The 22,023-nt window shown below is 38.2% G+C and overlaps 1 protein-coding gene across 1 annotated transcript in view; it reads right to left on the bottom strand.

The window, feature by feature from the left end:
- Window positions 1–4,655: 4,655 nt before the first annotated feature.
- LOC100894039 overlaps window positions 4,656–22,023 on the bottom strand; it is a 52,188-nt gene continuing 34,820 nt past the window's right edge. Inside the window, exon 3 of the mRNA XM_011662078.2 lies at window positions 4,656–20,705. Within this exon, the coding sequence (XP_011660380.2) occupies window positions 13,489–20,610 (7,122 nt within the window). The 5' untranslated portion in view covers window positions 20,611–20,705 and the 3' untranslated portion in view covers window positions 4,656–13,488. The remainder of the gene's footprint in view (window positions 20,706–22,023) is intronic.

Raw genomic sequence — 22,023 nt, 5'->3', positions numbered from 1 at the left:
TACAACCGATGTTAGTGACCATCCCTCTTTTAATGTTTTTAACGGAGAACCATAAAGAATGTAGTTAATAGTTCACCAAATTCACGAAATATGTCTACAATTGAGAATGTTATTTTATTGTGTAGATAAAAAGGGTGCTATGACAAGTTTGAGTGATATTTATTATGACAGGTACAATCTCTTTTTTTTCCCCTTTTTTTTTTCTTGGGGGGGGGGGGGGGAGATACAAGAAAAACACTGCATAACGAACAGATAATGTTAGCCTCTCTGAAAAACAAAGCTGAACAAGATACTACAGTCCAAAGAGGGTAATTTCGTTCTTCCCACTCTAAACGATAATTTTGGTCAAGCCCATGCAGTATTGTTCACAAGCAGCTGAATAAGTGCACACTGTCTTGCATGTTTTAAGCAGATAGAAAAGATACTTTTAAATGCAAAAGTAATAACCCACAATTAGGTAAACAAAGGAACACAAAACAGACATTTCAATTAATAAACAAACAAATAGAGAGATTGATATAAGGGACAGTGAACAGAAAACCCTCCTTATGAATATTCCAGAGAATGAAATGAACAAAATGAACAAAAAGAGAAATTCGTGGACAAAAGAGGGAGGATGGGATGAAGGCAGCAGCACAGTTCCTACGACAGAGGGCGACATACCAAAATATAGTTTTGTCAACATAGACGCCGCTCTTCAGCTGCGGGGTGATAGTTAAACAAGAAGGGAGAGAGTGATTGTGTGTGTGGGATGGGGGGGGGGGGGGGGGGGGGGGGGGTTGTTGGGGGGGGGGGGGTTGGTGGGGGGTGCTAAATCAATGGCAAAATCCCAATTTTTAAAGATTAACATTCAAAGTGATATACATTTGTTGCACATTTTGAAGCTTAATTTTACCTTTCCCCGTTTCATCTCATTTAACATCAGTCTTGGAAGTTAGCCAGCCGTCAGTCATCTATTACGTCATCAAATAGCTCAGGCGCGGATCTACGGGGGGGGGGGGGTTTAGGGGGTTCAAACCCCCCCTTGGGCGGCCCAAAAAAACAAAAAAAAACAAAGAAAAAAAGAAAGAAAAAAAAAAAAAAAAAAAAAGAAAGAAAAAAGAACGCACGCTGGAGAGAAACCCTTTCAAGTGCAAATATTGTGAGAAGATATTCAACTCATCTGGTAACTTAACCAAACACATGATAAAAAGGCTGGATATAACTGTGTATTAAGCTGTTACTTGATTTAAAAAGACGTTATCATGCACTGCTTTTATGGTCTCCATTGTGTTAATAGATGCCAGGAAAACATCACTTACGGGGTTCAAATAAACACCCCAAAAAAAAATCGGCTCGCCGCTACGCGGCTCGTGGACGATGCTCTGCATCGTCATTATTTTGGTCAAACCCCCCCCCTTAGCAAAAAGCTAGATCCGCCCCTGTAGCTTATACTGACGCTCCTTTCCCGGTCCGATCAAAGTCAAAAAGGTACTGAGAGATGTGTTAATAAATAGGTCCACATGTATTGCCACGAATAAAGCGTTTCATTTTGAGAGGATTTTGATCGTTTGATGGCATTATTTGATTGAATGTCCCAAATTATTTTCAGTCATGATGTCACTTTTTTTCCTTTCTTTTCTTAACATTTTTTTTTTTTTTAAATGTAATAGTTTTTTTTTTCTTTCAGTGTTTTAGTTTTTTTTTTGAAGTTTTTTTTTAAATGATATGTTTTTTGTTAATAATCCTTTTTATTATTATTATTATGTTCTGTATATAATTTTTGTCATATTATTATTATCAATATGCTACGCTTTCGGTCATCGCTTTTCATGGTTGATATTCATTATGTATATCTTATTCTGAAGTATTATATGATATTTATTTGTACATGTATTCAAATATGTTATTCAGAGAATGATTTTCAATATAATGGTCTGTCGGAGGGTCCAAAAAATTGGGGGGGGGGGGGGGGAGGAAAAAAAGGCGTTTAATGTTGCCATTGCTGAAATTTTAGAATTTAAGTTGTCGCATGGATATAATCATGATTTCTAAATCATACGCTTCCAGCACATGATTCCAATTCTTTCGGAAGTGAAATGAATAAAAAGCAATAATTGAATGTATTTCAAACGAGCAAAAATTGGTCTCGACATGCAGTATATTATGATAAACGTGTAAATAATTATTATACCATTTTGATATACTACTAAAAGCATTATAGTTTGTTGAGATGTGAAATGAAATATGAAAACTATGAGGGGTGATAGCCTGGGGTACCTACATATCTTAAAGGCGTTACAAGAGTGAATTTTTTTAATTTTTTTTTTACTATGAAGAGCGACCGATGAATTGAAGAAAATGAATGCAACCAATTATAAGGACAAGAAGAAGAAAATCAAGAGGAACAAGAAGAAGACGGAAAAAGAAGAAGAAGAAAATAAACAGAAGAAGAAGAAGAAAGACTGAAGTGTAGATAGACAGACAGATAGATAAATAAATAGATGTATAGAAAGCTAAAAACAGCAAAAGAAAGAGCACAAAACAAATAAACAGACAGATAGATAGATAAATAACAAAATATATAGATAGATAAATTATTTAAAAAATAGTAAGAAAGGGCCTAAAAGGAAAAGAGTGAAAGGGGGATGGGTGGACGAAAAGGGAGAGATTTTTTCTTTCTCTTTACATCTTCAGAGGGACTTTCTTATTCCATTTCAAAATACATGTAGACTATTTACAAAACAAGCAAAATGAAACATAATGAATTATATACAAGATCAACATAATTTTTTAAAATGATCATTATAACATTTCTATTACTTTCCAAACTTCTTCATTGTCGAAGTATCTTATATATTTTTTGTATTTCAAATGAGATTTCAATGATGAAATAAAATTATTTATTAACGAAAAGGGAGAGATAAAATCTAGAGTGAAAGTAACAGCTACATAAAATGAGATGATGCGGGGGGGGGGGGTTGAATGAGAGATATAGAGAGAAATAGAGAATGAAAGGGGTGGGAGGGGACGAGGGGGTCATATGCACGGATATCAGACAGTGCAATTCACCATGTTAGCTAGGGTTCATGCTTTCACCGACGACTCTCCTTAAAATCAATACCACATTTTCGGTGTTATCGCTTCATCCTTTATCCAGGTACCTTCGAAACAAAACGAGAACAATACGAAAACGAGAAATTCACCATTTATTTCCATCGTTATCTAATGAGCCCAGAAGTCAGAAACAATGCAGAAAAGTAACAAAATTGACATCAGCTGATTTTTTTACAAAGGTCGTTCGGAAAAATTAAACCAGATTTGATAAAATAGGTTTGTTACTCATTATGATAGCATCAATCTCGGAAGTTTCAGTTTCACACACGTCTTAGATACGATGGAGAAGGTTTCGATTGGTTTACCCCCAAATGCAGCCTTCCCCCTTAAAACAGAGCACATGACGTACAATAGGAATATTGAAAATAACAATGTGCTTCAAGATTTGAATGAAAGTCTGTCAAACTCCGAAAGTCACAAACGGCATTTTACCAGTTGTTAATGTATACAGAGAATGAAGAAATGCCTATTGTATTTCACAGATTCGGCTTTGTTTTAGATAAACATACGACTTGCATTGAATAATGCCCCGGGGGGGGGGGGGTACTCATAAATTTTGGGGTATTTTTCTCGAAGTAAAGCCCATTTTTCACGACGAAAATTTGGGAAATTTTGAAAAATGGGACCAATATATAGGGATTTTAGTGTAAAAAAGTGACCCATTTAGAGCGGCACATCCCTGTATGTGAGTATCCCCTCCCCTCCCCTGGGAATAATGCAATGTATCTATATGTTATTGGAGGAAAATAACTGGTCAATATTAATAGATAAGAAAATATGAAGTATTGTTGAGTTTATACTGGTAAATAGGTTTGTTTCTCAGTATAACCTTGTGCCAATCATCATCATCATCATATCATCTCTATCTGCATCATCATCATTACAACTTTCACCAACAATGACACAATAATGTCATCACCCTCACAATCATCTTTTTCAGAATTATCCATTATCATTCATAAACATCACAACCCCATGATAACCACCATCTCATCATTTAATAATCCTAATCTGATCATCAACATTATAGCCACCACTCAACCACCACCACTACCATCATCATCACAATCATTTCATATCCACTATTATTATCAAGCAGAATGTAGAACAGAATTTGCATTTTTAAAATGTTAGAGTATGGAAGTAGCACATGTACATATACTAGAAATTAATTTATCAATTTGTCTTAGAATGTAAGAATGTACATGTTTGAATATTTTAGAAAAAGGGAAAAGTGTCAGCATAGAAAAATGATGTAGATTCTCAATGATGTTTCTAATTTTGTACTGTCATATTAATGATTTATATGAAATTCATTAAGATTACATCTACCTAAACATCATTTTGGTCTCCAATACACCTTTGAATTAGATTTTTGTTGTTGTTATGTAGATGTGTTTTCAACAGTTCTTTATGAACTTTAAACACTGAATTTTGTTATGCCCAGTGCTCAATGAAATTACTAAGTTGTCACATGTTAAAATAATTATGTTTGGAATTGAACCTTCCTTCAACTGTACAAAAATACTGACTACAATAAAACAGATGCAAAAAGAGAGTATTTCTGATAGACTTATACACAAATGTATTTAATGTAATGAAAGTCAATAGTCTGGGCATATAGAATATATACAATAACAACATAATAATGTCATCTTAAAAGATCTACATACAAACATATCTAAAACAACTATACATAAGAGTATACATTCAATTATGAAATTGTACTTAAGCTTTACCAAAGTTTTCATTATGCTATAGTCTTTGGTTCAGCATTTTAAAAGCACAATTTCTCATTTATCTATACCACATCTCAGATCGGCAAAGAGTTAATTACCTACAAAACCTCCACAATCAAAAACACTTTTAAAAAGTACTGGAAAACCAAATGTGAGAAAGAAAACTGTCAAATATAAAATAAAAATGAGTTAATACCACCAAACCTGACAAAAGTTACATTTCCTAAGTCAAACATTCAGTCTCATGCACTTATTGAATAGTCATGTGCACATCTAAGTTTTTAAAGTGACATAAAGAAATAAATATTTCAGACTGGAATGAAGCCTACCATAAAATGAGCTCATTGGCAATGGAAAAATGATTAATAGTTTTTACACATAATGATATATAGTACATGGCCAATATCTTAAATAGTAGAAATTACACAAAATGGCTAACAAAAAAGTGTAACAAATTTACTAATATATCATGGAATGGTTTTGAAAAAATTCTGTTTCAAGAGTATATGCCCAAATAAAAATAGTTAAATGTGATATAAAAAAGGACATATCTAACACTCAGTTCACAAAATCTATATTTTTTCATATAAAAGCCACATTATTTCAAAACAATAATTCAAAATAATTAACTCCACTGATATAAATTATCATTTTGTGTTTTCTGACCTTTTAAAAAAATGATATATTATCCACAGCAATAAAGAGTAATTTAAATCGCGATTGTAATGAGTTAATAATCTACTTATTGCCTTTCAAGACAGAATGGCCAATATAAACTCTGAATTTCTACACAGCCTTTTGACATACGAACGCACATGAAAATGCTTTGAAAAAAATGAACGTAGATCACTTTTAATAACTATAACAACATCACTTTCAAATTAAAACGATACTATTCCTATAAGAGAGCAAGATAAGGGTGTATACTCTGTAGGTATCCCAAAATGTGAGAATATAATACCATAATGCTAGGAAGCTCACTAGTATTCTAGTAATACCTTTCCTATTTTTTCTGCTTAAGATCCAGAAATGCAAAATGTATTTAAAACGATACAAGTTAATGGCCATTAGGCTCTCAGCAGGAAATCTCATAATGCAAATAGTTCAGTTACATGTCAAAATGAAATTCAAATGGAGATTAAAGGCATTGAATACAAAGCTTTTAAAAATAAAAATAAAAGTTGAACTATCAAAATAGTTTATGTATTGAGTAAAAAGAAAGAAAATAATCATGTAATCTTGTGAAACATCCTTCTGCTTCTAACCAAGTACCAACAGTATTATTTAAGAAAAAATGGTTAATATGTATCTATGCTTTGTGCAGAAATAAGAGTCATTTGTGACTTTCTATCACTGACAAAATTAATAAAAACTAATATGATTTTTTTTCAAGTGAACTAAATTTGTCATTTCAAGAACAAAACAGCTTTTATTGAAGTATACTTTTGATACCAAACAAAAACAAAAAACAAGCTAAAACACTGTTACTTCCAAGCTGGAACATGAATTTCAATATTTTCTGGATCAAAACAAAAAATTCCTTCTTTTTCAAACAATATCATTAAACAAATTATTTACGTTTGAAGCTTTCTCTCATTACCTACTACACTAAACGTCATATCATGACTGGCAGAAATCTTTACCTTCAAAATAGCACAAAAATTCATTCTTAGTTTAAAAGAGATCAAACATCCTACTTTTTCACATAATTTCACATACAAATATATTTGCCATCCTTCCCATAATAGAGGGAATTCATTCATAATATCAATTACGTATCAGACCAATATTTTCATAGTACAATTCAAGACATTCGAGTTGCTTCCACAAATTCAGGCTCCATACAAGTTCCATGAGATATAACTGTACATTTTTCAACACAAGATAGCTTTTACATCCATTTCAAAAGTCAATACTCGCCAATGGTGGATACAATGTACAAAGCAGCGTAAAAATAAAAATAGAAACTTTTTGACAAACACAAGAAACATCTAAAGGTTAGATATGATGATCTGATATCTGACTTGTGAATATTAAACTAAATTGACTGAGATCAAAATGGAGCAGCCTAGGTTGAGCACCAGATGGGCATTAACTTATAAATCTCATTGACATTGAATTAATGCCTTCTGGCTCTCAACAGGCAATATTGTTGGCCGTCTGCAAGAAGGCCATAAGAGCTATGCATTGTCGATTGCAGTAACAACTTTCTTGCAGGCGGCCATTGATATGCTTTATTACCATCCTGATACAAAACAGATACCTAAATTTCACATGATTTCATATTTGAACCAAATATTTGCAACACTGTAGACGGAGAAGAAAAATTCTATTTGCACAGAACAGTTCCTCTCGCTTGTACATGACTAAACAGGTTTTTACCGACAACTGCAACCACTCAATTTCATGATTACCATTGTTAGGGTAGATATCCTTCAATGCAATTCGACAAGATGATACATTCAGATTCTGGCCAATGAGATACCAACTATTTCTGAAACAACTCTCCTGCTGAGATCAGCTCTCAAAATAATATGGATTTTTGTCTAAAGACACACAAAAAAAGAATCATAAATCAATAATATAATTCTATAAACTAAGAATGTCAATAACTTTGTTGTGATCCATAACCAATATCAAACCTTTTTTTGTATTTTTATATACATGTATACATCTTTCTTTAAGTACATTCTGCGATATAATTCTTCTTCATTTTTTTTTGCTTACCAGAGATGAGTTTTTGTTTTGTTTAAGGCAATATTGAATATACACACAGCGTACATAGCATTTTCTGGTGGCTTTTTCAATCCAAGTGCATTTATCATTGAAATAATAAACATACATTCATGACAAATATCATATATACTTTCAGAAGAATCTCACCAAATCAATAAGTGTTTATGTATCGTTGCTTCACCAACTTTTTCTCCAACTCACATGATCATCATTAATGAAAAAAGAAAGACAGAAAGAGAAGGAGGAGAGCTAAAATCAAACTTGTCTGGAATTGGATTAACAAAATATCGAAGTATTTTACTTTTTATTTGGAAAAATATAAGGAAAAAAAAAATGGCACAAATTCAATTTTTCCCATTATCGCAAATATCACAATTCTTATGATTAGAAATTAGAAAAGAGAATCATTTATTGATCAATGCCAACAAGCTACTTTAGGGATACCTCTCATACTAAACCAAACCTGTACCTCAAACTTCACCAAAGAAAGATTCTAGACTGATAACATGATATATGACCCTGGATCTAGTTGGCAACCGAAATATTGAAAAGAAATCAAGAGATAAGACCCCACAAGACATCCTGAATAACAAGCTATGCATGTAAATATAGCACTGGACAAGTCACAAACATGCACATATCACTTCAAGAAGTAATTATTTTGTACCTGCAGATAAGGATCCATCTTTTCTGTTCTAAAAAGTTCTTAAAAATTAGGAAAATTCTGTTCATAAAAAAAGAAGAAACAGTCAACATTGGCAATTGAAATCTGCATGACATTACAAGTTGTCTGTAATCACTTTTTTGAAAGCATCAATGACAACACTGAATTTATTATTGAGTGGAAAAATTGTAAGGTCCTTTTAAATTATAGAAAATAGCTACCAGTGACTTGTTTTTTAGAGCTGTTTGCCAGTAAAAAGCTGAAAACATACCAATTTAAGAGAAAATGGTACTGTTCAAGTTAAAGATTACAAAATCGTTTTGGCTGCTCAGAGCCAGAAAGGCGGTACAAGTATATGACTTGACACGCTTCCGTTTCCAAAAAGAGATTTAAGAGCGTTAAAATGTAGCCAGCCAGTCATTTCAGTAAAAAATATATGAACATACAAATATGCAAGGTATGAAAAAAAGAGTAGGGATATCCGAAGCAACATTTTAAAACAACATCCCCCTTTATCAGCCTCAAAATAGAAGTCATAGTTCCCTTGCCAGCCCACGCCATTTCCTCCCTTCACTTAGTGACCAATTTTCTTCTCCCCCTCCTGAGAATGAGGCAATTACATTTTCCCCCCAAGTGGAAACAAAAATTCTTGCAAGAAGATTATCATTCTATTTCAAGAACGAACAACAAATGGGCATCTATCTCTCTTGTCCAGTAAGGAGAATCAAATAAAAAAAAAAATTGGAGGGTATTTCCTTGGCAGAAAGGAACTTTGAACGTTTTTTATGGACATCGGTTGTAATTTGTTTTGTTTTTCTGCAGGCCCCAAAGTAGTTGGTGAGTCTTGGAGAGTCAACAGGAAGATTAAAATTAAGGAAAAAACAAGAGCAAGAAGATAACAAGTGAATAAGGGAAGACGTATAGAGAGGACAGAACCCGAGGGAGCAAGCACTCGTGAAAAGCAAGAGCAAGGCAGAAAAGTTCATGAAAAAATGGTGTAAAGAAAAGAAGGGAGAGCTTTGAAAATGATGTAAGAGTTTAAGAGGCAAGCAATTCATGAAGTGAAAATAGGAGAATGAGTTTTAGAAAGAGAGAGTGGGAGAGAGAGAGAGAGAGGGGAGGAGAGAGAAGGGCGGGCAGGGGGGGGGGGGGGGACATAGAAAATGGAAGAGTGAGGGAAAATGAACATTTTGAGACACAAAACAGAGAATGAATAGTGAGAGAATGTAGTACAAGAAGGTACAGAAATGTTTAAAAAATGAAAAAAAGAAAAGAATCAAATAAATGGGGCCAAGAGAAGAGAGGGGGAGTCCATGTTAAAAAAGAAGGTTCACATTGATAGATAGAAATTGTTAAAGTGTGAAAGAAAAGATAATAGAGTGAGAAAGAAGGAAACTTGAAGAGGGGTGGGTGGCCACATGATCAGCTCAGGAAGGTGGAAAAAGAAAAACCTGCAGGTATGCCACACACATTCAATATTTTCTCAACAAAGTTAAAAATAAACAACCAAATTATGACCCTGCTGCTCTCTTAATCAAACAATAATTCTCCCACCCTCAGCAAAAATGACCCACCAGGAAACATGATCAAACTACCAAAAACACAGGTTCAAATCCTTGTCTTTACAGCTTGAAAATCACATCCCGCGATCGTTAATTTTCATCAGCGTCTCCAGATCTGAGGTGAGATTAGCTGGGCAAGAGAGGTTTCATAAAGGAAAATGATCACCGCAATTTACGACATTCACGTGAGTGAAGGGGAAGGGAAAGGGGTAACAGAGGGAGAAAGAGATAGAGACAGAGAGGATGAGAAATATGCATGTGAGTTGGTTGAGTTACCTGCACTTCAATATCTACACTTAAAGTCAAGTTTTTAATTTCTACTCTTTTTGTAATATTTATCCAAAACCTTTTATGTGAAAAACACTAAGAAGAAAGCTATAACATTGTCACAAAATTACCCCAATCAATAGTTAACATGTGCGTAGACGACAGACAGCCTCTTGCATGACATGAATTGTTTCTCCGTGTGCATATGATTGAACTTGCCAGCAAAGAACTTCTTTTTGAAAAAATTTGCTGATATGCTCACCACATAAAACATCAACACTTTCAACTGCTTGGTACGTTCTCATTGCTGCACATGCTTTTGAAAATATCATGCTGTACATACGGTTCCTAGCCCCAATCTTTTGTGAGTGTGAACATACCACATTGGCTTGTACATTGGTCACTTTTGGATAGTAATACTGCAGCCAGGCATAATTTCTTTTTTTTTTGAAACCCAAAACAGTTTGAAAGACAATCTATAAGATGCAAGTTTACTAGTAAAGACTTGTCTGGTTCATCTACATGATGAAAGTAACATTTTACATTCTACACCTAAGCTATGTTTTTTTTCTTCATTCAGTTGATTCCATTTGAAAGGGGCTAAGCACCACACCACAGATTCTTCGACTACAAACAACCAGCAATGTTAACAGACCTTTCTAACGTACACAAATTATCCATTCTACATCTTCACAGTTATCACTGAGCCATCTACCTTGTGCAAAAATAGTTTCATTTGATATATAGATTTGAAATTTGATCACATATAACTACTTCTAATAAAGATCCCAATACTGTTTTGAAACTCTATGTAGGCCAGTACACTACATCGGTAGGTTAAGAGTAATTTTTCTGCCATTTAAATATATATGTATAGATATTTATATATATATTTCTATTTCTCTTTCTAAACACATACTAAGGCAACAGAGTTTGTGAGCTAGTAACTTCTCGTTATAGATTTTGGTGACTATGCAAAACTACACAATGTATGAAAATATTTTATATCTTTACATAGAACAAGTTTCATTTTTCCCTTCAAATTCGAATTACATATACATGTACCCTGTCAAAACCTCTTTACATCAAATTCTTTTTCGAAACCACAACTTTTTCCGCGAAAGTAATGCTAGATTGTACAACACCTGAATACCTACTTATGTATATCATTTTTTTCTTTACAATGATGCTCAACTAGCTTTTGATTTCTAAGGCAATAATTTCAAACAATACTTATCCTGCCGTAAGTAGAATTTTCAAAGAAAGTACAGTATACATCTTTTGTTCCAACCTTCTATTTTTGTTTTTTTTTTTTTTGTTTTGCAAACATTCAGGTGTACGACCATACAATCCCACAAGTTCTTGTGTATTGTTGTAATCTTCAACAGTTATACACATATAGAGAAAATTTCCCTCCTGTTTTAATAAAGATATACTGATAAAGCAAATTTTCCAAAACTCTTTGGAAGAAGGTCTTTACTTTGTGCTTCATTCAATAAAAAAGTTTCCCTTTAAAAAGTGCAAAAATTTCCACATAATATTATAAACCTGTACCTGAGAATGAAGTATTTTTTTGTTGTTACATAGATTCCAATAATCTGACCGAATGTGCATTAACATTAAATCAATTTAACACTAGGGATTTCATGTTGGTTTTAACACTTGTTGTTAGCATGACACCAGTGCTATCTATTACACCAAACTCAAGACATGTCTGCCTTAACGATTCAACACAGGTCTGGGAGGTGCTTCTGCCAGTGTTAAGAATATTGGTGTAAAATATAATATATATATCAATTCATGAAAGAATCCTTGCAGGTTAATTCATTGGTTATCTAACACTTACACTAACACCAAACCTTACACCAAACATAAAAAGGTAACAAATTCTTGTTTCTGTACATGAATACTTGGCAATGACTAATTCATTCTTTCTTTTTACATGGAATTGTAAGTAGTGATTGACATTATTGGTTTACACAGCAGCATTGTGTCATTTCTTATTTAATAAGTTCTAGTAAAAAAAAAAAAGTCATACACTAATTTGTTTACTTTGTCAAAATAGCATCAAATAATTATTGCTATCACACTATTGGTTTAGCCTCTATAAACTACATTGTACATCATTTTACAATCAAGCTGCATAGAATTTAGTCAGCATGGATTTTGTTAAACCTTGGAACTTCAGGAAATAGTTTCAACACATCCCATCGTGGGGTAGAAGAAAAAAAAGCACAATAAATTTGGCACATGACTATGATGTGGTCAATACAATATAATGTCAATGTCAGTCGGTGCATTGTGAAACGCGGTCCCGTTATAACTATACACTACCCCGCTATAAAGAACTCTTAACGTTGGCACAAGACGCCTACAGGCTTAAAACGACCATTCACCTTCTACCACAATGGAAAGTTTCTTTGATTCTGGCAAAAGATTTGAAAAGTATTTGGCAATAGGAAAGAGACTTATACATATATATATATATACCACAATAAAATCAACAAGTGTGTTTCTTTGCAATATCACTCTATTAATACTTTCAATAAAAGTAATATCTTACAGAAAAAAGTTTTAATTCTTTTGAATGAGAATAAAAATGTCTGTATACACTATACAGTCATTGCAAGAACTTTGTAGTGTCATTCTGAATGTCAGAAAATTCATTAGTTCTAATTCTTAATTTCCAAATAATTTCTATGTAATCCAAACATGAAATGAACACTGATCTGTGACATAAAAAGTAGGGAAAAAATAATACGATGATATGTCCACATTCACTCAGGTTGATCAGTTAAAAAATATCTAAACGATTTCAGCAAGGTATGTATATTTGAATAAAATAAAACATTCTTGATTTCACGAGCTTATCCGTACTGAAGTGCTTCCTCTGTACTCTGAATGCCGTCCGTCTTGAACTCCACAAATTTGATAGCCACTGTGCAAATGTACTACTGTCCTGCTTCCATTTCTTGTAGATCGCATATTCTTCCTCTCGGTGCAGTTAAAAATTGTCTAAAATCATTAAATGAAGAAGAAAAAAAGAGGTGCATCTCCCTTGCCATGTGAATTAGAAAACAAAAAGTCACAGCTTCTAGCAATCCTTTGAAGATAATATCACAAATTTCCATGAAATATGTTTATCAAACAACATAAAATTGAGCGCTTGTTGATGTTCCAAAAAAAAAGATGATTTTCCAATGTTCTTTCCTTTTTCAAATGATGACACAGTGATATCCATAACATATTCAATACGTGACCGCTCACAAATGACATTCCATTGCCATCTAATTTACAAAGGAGTCAAAGGACTTTGCTTTTAATCACAACGCTTCCACATGAAAAAAGATTTCCTTGTAGCAAAAAATCAGGTAGAGGTAAGTTTTATCCCAGCAGTAATGAGTGAGTTCCAATGGAGCAAATCTCATGATTTACCCTCTTCTGCTTCACTGGCACTGTCCGTTTTTTCTGAGGATGCTGGGCTGCCAGGTGCCTTTGGCTCACTTGGAGATAACAACAAACCGTCCTCACCATCAGGGTGCATGTGCAACAGCTCCAGTTTGTGGGCTGGAAGCTTTCCTTGCCGTTCCAGCGTCATCAGGTGGCCTTTGGACCTCAGGTGCTTGGCCAGGTGTCCAGGGATGCGGAAAGCAATGGCACATTCCTTGCACTTGAAGGGCCTGGGGTTGGTATCTGAACCTGTGGTAGTGGCCAACTCTACACCTTCCACTCGCAGGAAGTGTTCCTCCGAGCGCTCGTGTTTAGACAAGATGTACTTGGAGGGAAAGGAGACAGAGCAGTCATGACAGGTGAAGGTTCCTTCAGTGGTATGTACTCTGGCATGTATGCGCAGCTGACTAGGTTTGTTGAAGGCCTCTCCACACTGGGCACAGCGATGGTGACCATGGTTTCCTGTGGGTGACATTGTGGGTGACATTGTCAGTCTATCCTCCTCTACTTTCCATCTACTCTCTTCTCCTTGGTGTTCAGATGGTTGCTTCTCCTTATGACCCTCAGACGAGCTGGAGGATGTCGGTGAGACCATGACAGAATGATCTCCTTCACTGGCAGCTGGAGATGAAACTGCTTCTTTCTCTGTTTGGTGACCAACTTTAGTCATGCCTGAACTTGATGGCAGGTGCATCGGTAGGATTGTTGGAGGTAACTGAAACATCTTGGAAGGAAGCATTGGGGACACTAGACGATGGAGTGGTCCAGGAGAGAACGGGCTCAGATGAGTTGGAGACAGCACAGGAGCACTGTGCATTGAAAAAGATGGAGGGAGGAAAGGTGATATGTAATTATGAAGCGGAGCCTTATCATCAGGCGAGGGCCACATGGGTGGTTTGGCTAGGAGCAGCTGCTTGATGGCATTTCCTGAGGCTTCCATCGTTGTCCTCTGATAGGGGCTTGATGAAGGTATGCTAGATGATGGAACAGGTTGTGGATTGCCATTTTTGCTTCCTACCTCTCCCTCATCGTCTGATACAGGTTCAATAACAGGAGGAGCAGTTGGAGGCATCATTTCAAACCTGGAGCTTGGTGAATAGTAGCGCATCCTTGAGTCTGGCTTTTCATACCTCCTGATGAGGTTCTCATGCGGTTTTACATGAACAGCACCTGGAAGAGGTACACTATCTTCATCTGTTCTTAGAGGCCTTGCCGATACTTTTGTAATTACTTCATCTTGGGTCTTTGATACTTTGATTAAACCTGAGGATTCAACTGATGCGCTACCAGAGGATATTTCATCACTTCCAACAGAGGACGGTGGAGTCTTTCTATGGGCTACATCTTCATCTATCATATCTATATCAGGAGGTTTTACAGAGGAAGAATCTTTCATAGTATGGTCACAATCTGATGAGGTACTCTCTGTTGAAGATGAACGAACCATGATTGAAGTATTCCCAGTGGCAAGTCGATATTGGTTGGTGCGTGGAGCAAAGGACTCCATAGCGACAATATGTCCATACTTGTCCAGTACAGGAGGTGGCTGGGATTTCCTGGATGAACTTCTGTAACCAAACCCTTCCCTCAGAGTTGGAAGATGAGATAGGCTCTGAGATTTTGTGAGTGGAGGATGTCCCCTGTCTTGTCCTATGTGGGCCCGTTGTCTGTTGGTGAGATGTTGGGAGAGCTTGCAAACAACCTCTGACCGTGTAAGCTTGGAGGCATGCATCAGGTCATCCTTTGAATCTGCAAGATCATGAGGTTTCAAGATTTCACTGTACGATCTCTTGAGCCTGCCAGGATGAAAGACATCATCACCCTCAGCATGGTCATCTTGGTGTTCCTCAGGGAGATCATCAATCTCCATCTCTTCATTCATTCCATCATCCATCTCCTCTTCCTCAGAATCCTCATCTGCTGAGTCTGTATCTTCGTTATCATCTGCATCAGAATACTGATGATCATCACCATCCTCATACATACTGGAATCAATGCCATGCTCCTGTTCCAAGTCAGAAGGATTGATACCATTCTCCAAGCATTTCTTTGTATGGGCTTTTGATTTCATGTGTTTTGTCAGATTGCCTTTTGTCTTGAATGCAAAACTGCAAACACTGCACTGAAATGGTCTCACGTCGGTATGGGTGCGGATGTGCTTCTTCAGCATACTGGGTTTCTTGCACCTTATTCCGCACTCCTGGCAGACGTACTTCCCTCTGCCACGTCCTCTGACATACACATATTCTTCATTGGACTTGAAGCCCCCTTCAAAGATGGGTATCCTCTTTGGCTCTTTCCCTTTCACAGGTTTTTCCATGTTGATCTCACTTTCATGGGAAGATAATGGGGTTTCTGCACCCCCTGAAGCTTCTGTTGGAGTAAGAATGGGTTTCCCAGTTGGGTGCTTCTGCAGTTCCTCACTCACAGCCTTGATCCTTTCTAGTGACATGTTCCAGGCTGAGGAGTGGGTCAGAATACCTCCTCCAGACGGACTAATACTGGAGACGACATCTTTGATGTTTTCCTTGTTCATACCTGAGTTGTACAGCCCGAGATGTTCTCTCCAAGAGATCCCCAGAGGATGCTTTGTGTTACCACCTGGCCTCCAGTTTGAATACATGGAAATTTTAACATTTGATCCCTGCGTCACATACATAGGTTGGCTACATCTCGAGGTGCAATCTGTGACCTGTGCGACCCCTTTCATTCTAGATGAGATATTGGCATACAAGAATGTTGGTGCCTGGGCAGGTCCACTTCCTGCCTTGTTGACTTTGACACTGCTAAACCAATCAGCTAGGTCCTTCCCAAGTTTCTTTGGTGTTTTGCGTGGGCCTTGCTGCATGACTGGATTAAAATCCTTTCCTTGCTGCATGATTGGAGTAAGAACCTTCCCCTGCTGTAAAACTGGAGTAAGAGCTTTCAACACTTGATCAGCAATAGAATTATCTCCTTTTGTGGGGAGGTCAGCTAATGATGGTTTTGACGGCTCCTGGCTTGTCAGGTTGTTGGATTCTTCTGATGGCTCACCATCTTCATCTGTTCTCTCGTGTAATTCTTGCTCACTATAAACCTCATCTTTGAACAGCTCAAAGGAAGCATCTCTTTTCCCAGATGGTGTTCTTCCTTGAGGACTTAGGGTGTCAGTTGGGGTCAAGGGTGACTTCTCAGACCGGGGTGAGGAGCTTGATGGGAAACTAGGAGCATGCGATGAAGAAGGAGATGGCAAGATGAAATATTTAGATTGTGGTTTACCTTCAGCAGTAGGTGTAGCTATAGGCCCAACAATCATTCCTTCATCGGATGTCGTCAGAACACTCTTGATGCTCCCACCGGCATTATGGAAGGCATGAGCAACAAGCCGGCCAAGTTCTCTAGCAGCATCAACTGGTGTACTTGGCGTTTTAGCTTTTAGTGGTGACTGGGACATCCTCATTACAGATTCTGCAATAGACAATGCTTCAGGAGACAGCAACACTCTTGGATCAATCTTCGGGGATGGTTTTACTCCGTCAGGAGTTGAAGCACCCTTTACTACTGCTGTTAGAGGCTGCGTTAGATCAAGACTAAGTCTGTGCCTAGCTGCAGCTCCAGCTCCAAATTTCATAGGTGACTTGGGAAATTTCTTACCCCCTTCAGTTGGTGTGTAGGCTGGTGATCGAGCAGCAATCTCAACCCTTGGGATTTTAGCAGACATGGGTGATCCCATGGACTGAATCTTTGCTGTCAAGTCCAAGGCATGAGTTTGTTCACTTGGAGTTCTCTTTGTAGGAACAGATCTTCCTGGACTCATGTTCAATCCTGGGATAGCTGGCAGATTCCTGCGCTTTTGAAGACTAGCTCTGGCGCTGTTGTCATCTAGAGCCAAGGTGAAGCTTTTCTTCTTCCTGGCAAGGGCTTCATTCACTGGCATTTGTTGAAGATTGGGTAGATCTTTTGGTTGGTCACCTCTCTCCTGCAATGTTGAAGATGGGATAGGAATCATTGGACTGGCGAGACTAAAGGTCTTCGGCGTGAGGGGTGACTGAGGTGGGGCAACCTTCAGTAGGCCCTCAGGACGGGGTGAATGTGGGACTGAAGGACTGGCAAGTCGAAGGTCACTCCTCATGTTTCCAGGAGACGCTTGATACAAGTTTCTCATTTCCTTGGTCCAGTGTGTTAAGCCTGCAGGTGATTCTCTCTTCCCTTCACCTTTCTCTTGCCCAAATGAAGTCATTTGTTGTCCTGGTAGTAATGGGAACTGAGTTGGCATATGTGGAGTGGTGGGAGTATGTTGAATGACAGATACTCCAGGAAAATGTCCTTCAAGTGACTTGGCTGAGGGCTTTGGGGAATAGGGAGAGCGAAGGGGGGTTGAGGTACCCTTCGGCAATGAAGCATGAAGCCAAGGTAGTTGGGAGGCAGCTTGGTTACCATCTGGACCTGGAAACGGAGGAGAAAACATCGGCAGCATGGAATGACTGGGTGCAGCATTAGAAACAGGCAAACCTTTTGTTTCTTCTTCTTTAATCGTTGGATGATCGTGATGCTTCCGTGACTTCTTACGTGAATGGTGTGAATCATGGGAACCAGAAGCATCACTCTCAGATTTGCACTTCTTGCGTTTGTGACCAGACTTTCCCGTTTCAGAGTGATGATGACTATTCTTTGCACTTTCCTTCATGAATTGATGACTTTGTGAGGTTGCAGGTAAGTGCTCACTGGGCATGTGCTGCATCATTGCTGGATGGGGATACATGACTGGCATAGGATACCTCAAACCACCCGGCAAAGCATCCTTGAGCATCCACGGTGCAAGATGCATCTGGGCAGGAGACCAGAGGGGTGAGTACTGTTGACGATCCATGGGCAAACTCTGGCCTAGCATGCTAGCAGGTGTCGCTTGCTGAGTACGTTTGTGCTCCAGCAGTATATTCCTAATTATATTACTATCCCCTGGCACTGCCTGCTGAAGAGTAACTGGCGAGGAAGTTGGCAGCTTATGGCCTGCATTGATGCCTGCTTCCGCTGCCTTGTAAGAGAGCCCGTGCCTCGAATGACCCGTGTGCAGATGTGCGCTGTACTGGCTGCTCTTAAGGGTCTGTGCTTCCCGCTGTCTATCATGATTTCCTCTTACTTCCTGCTTGCTGTCTAAATTAGTTTGCTCAGCCAACTCTGACCTTCTCCCTGTTTCCATGGTTATACTGCTACTTTCTGCTGCACTCTTTGAGTCATTACGCACATCTAATACGCCGCTGGCAGGTAGCTGGGGTGGGGTGCTAGTCATACTCTCCCGATAAGAAAAACTAGGTCTTCTCGGTTTCACAGATTCCAGGTCAGAATCATCTACTATTGCCTCATTTTGGGAGATGAGTTTTTGTATGTGCTGCTGCAGTTTGATTTGGGTGGAGGGAGAATTAAGCGGGGGCCGTGATTTTTCTCCCCTTTCCTTAGTTGATTCCTTGCTCTCCTCTACAAACATTGATTGTTGTTTAATCACATCTTCCGACAAACCAGGAATCCCTTCCACTGGGATTTGAAAGTGGTAATGACCCCCTGATCTCACAATGTTGAAGTTCTTAAGTGGGATCATTATTTGATCTGTTGAGTTGCTCTCTGGTATGGGTGATGATGCATCTGGTCTTTCTTGACTTGTAGAAGTTACAGTAGGCCTGGGAGATGGTATGCCTTCTTCCATCTTGTTTCTAGGCCTAGAGTGTCTAGATTCAGAACCCTTTAGAAAAGATCCTTGCAATCTATCTTTTGGTTGTCTTCCCTTTGTGCCGTTCAAAATGTCTGTTGACAGCTGCGACAGCATGTGAAGGTCCTGAGAGCTACGGTTTCCAGCAAGATGTGGAGAATTGGATAGGGTCTCCCACATTCTGTTCCCAGTTTGACTGGCGATAGGAGAAGCCTGAGCCTTACTGGATGGCACAAAAGTAGGGTGGCTATCTGGCATTGAAGTACGGCCCCCATTCATAAGGGCTTGGACACCGGTCTGTGTCATGTTCATGCTTTTCTCTTGATCAAGCCGTAACGAGGTACTCTGTGTTGGATTCTCCACAGGAGTTTCTCTCCGCTCTTCTCCAATATCCTTTCCCTCTTCGTCTGTATCTGTCTCGTCTGACCCACTCTCGTTTTCAGAGTCGAATGACTTCAAATCTGGGATTGTCCCTGAAGAACCTGCTTTAGCTGCATGTGCATGAGATTTGCAGTGTTTGTAGAGGTTGCTTTTGGTCTTGAATGAGATTCCACAAGGTGTGCAAGGATACGGTCGTTCCCCTGTATGGGACCGGATATGTTTCTTCAGTACACTAGGCTTGGAACACCTGCGGCCACAATAATCACACATATGCTTTCCTTGCTTCTGACTAGCGCGGCTCTCTAAATCTCCTCTTTCCTTTCGATGAGGCACAAGTTTGAAGTGTCCAAAGTCAGCCTCTTTGCTTTGATTTGCAGTTTTCTGTTGATGGATCCTTATCCTATCGGCTTGCACCATTTGCGCATTGTTTGCAAACTGCATTAACCGCGATACATCATCATCGCTCTTCAACACTTCTTTATCTTGCTTCGCTACAGCCGAAGGAGTACGAGTAGTTACAACGGCCTCCTTCAACGTGGGCACGGTTTGCTGCTGCTCCGTGCCAAAACTGTTCATGCTTGTGAACTCCTTCCCCGTAATCTCTAGCAGGGCTTCCAAAGCCTGCTGCTTCAAGGCACCCTCCTCTCCACTTTCTGAGTTGCGCAGTACTGTTACATTGGTGTCTGACTTCTGACTCCCTGAAGAAGAGTGCCTTTGTCGCTTCTTTGGACTAGTCGTCACGCTATCTTTGGTCGTTTTGCTTGGCGACAGTGACCGTTGATCCTGTGTGGCCTTTGACATGCGTGCCCTTCGCTCCTTTATGATATCATACTTGTCCTTGTAAATCACATCTGGAACTGGTTCTTTCACAATGTCTTCAAGTTTGGCCACAACCTCCTCGTGATCTGGCTTCAGAACAATGTCCTCAACCTGCAAGGCACCAAGAGTTTCCGGTGAGAGCTTGCTCTGCTTCTCTCTCTGGGCTTTGGCCTCTCTCTTTTGGCGTACCCTGTCTGTGATCTTCACTTTCATGGCACTCTTGTACTTGGGTTTGTTCTTTCCATGATGCCTTCTGCCCTGGTGTTTCTTGTCTTCCTGAGTATTAAGGGATGGATCTGAGATGACATCTGTAGCAAAAAACAAGACAAGAAAAAGAGAAAATCAGATTTAGTGTACAATCAAAATACTGTTGCAAAATGTTCATCATTTATAATATATTTCCAGGACATACATACTTGCAAATACTCTAAAGAAAACTCTACGCAAACTGATTCATGTATACACCTCAAAGAAGAACAAAATAGTGAAAGAAAAACTAAGACTTGATACAAATAACCCAACAATGGTTTTCCAATTCTTCTCAGCATTGAGGAAATTCAGTTTTAGCCTTGACTAGCAAAATAATGCTCAAACGATATCATTTGGTTCAGTATTACACAAATGGGGGTGAACATTGCCAATTAGAAGATTAAATTCCACTCAACGAAACCATATACGTGTACATGTAGATCATAATGTGGTAGTAAGTACTTTAAAGCCACAGCAATTACAAGAGCTGTAATAATAAGGAAATACAGCATGATCCTGGTCAACTTTGAAATATCCTAAATAACTACTTAACATGTACATAACTTCATTTACTGAAAATCTGATGTGAAAATACTTGCTTTATATCTATCATATGAAGTCAAAATATTCTGAGCGATTCATTTTCTATGTTCATAAGTATTTCGGATAAGTTTCATATCATAAGAAAAAAAAATCATTGCCTGATAAATGCATGTGATCACACTATGTGCGCTACATGCCCCATGCAATTTCTACTTTTCTTAAACATTTCCTCCATTTTGGAGGGATGGGGGGGGGGGTAAGGGGGGGGTGTGGGATGAGGGAGGAAGAGGAAGAGAATGCAATGTGGCATGTTAATCAATCCTCACATATTCAATTTCCATTCACTCCTGAAAACCAAGGCTTTTTGGTTGCCACAAATTGGTGTTTATTACACACTCCAATTGGCGAGTTGGAAGCACCACATTGCTCCGTTCATATTTGGCTTAGTCGAGGTGTGAAAAAATATCACAGGGGGGGGGGGGGGCTATTGACACTGGACGTGAAAATCCATTAATGTGTTACTGGTTTGTTAGCTAATTCACCTAGTAAGTCCTTTTCCAGTTAAATTTGAACTCATACTGAAACCACCAACTACCACAAGCCTACCTGTGGTCAGAAGTGAAAGTCTGTAGTCATTCCCAAATGAAACCCCTATCCCTGGTAATTATGTCCATGGGTATAGTGGTCTGTAACCAATCCAATAAATGGCTCTATGAACAATAATACCTGTAATGTAAAGGGAAGCTCCACTAATCCTCCTACATAATCTCATATTAGCAAGAGAGTAACGTCCTGAACATGATGTAAATGTAGGTATAATTTTGCATCTGGCTC

Source organism: Strongylocentrotus purpuratus, unplaced genomic scaffold, assembly GCF_000002235.5.
Source record: "Strongylocentrotus purpuratus isolate Spur 01 unplaced genomic scaffold, Spur_5.0 spur5_scaffold_7, whole genome shotgun sequence".
In the NCBI taxonomy this organism is placed as follows: Eukaryota; Metazoa; Echinodermata; class Echinoidea; order Camarodonta; family Strongylocentrotidae; genus Strongylocentrotus; species Strongylocentrotus purpuratus.
This window is presented reverse-complemented; position numbering and strand designations above follow the sequence as displayed.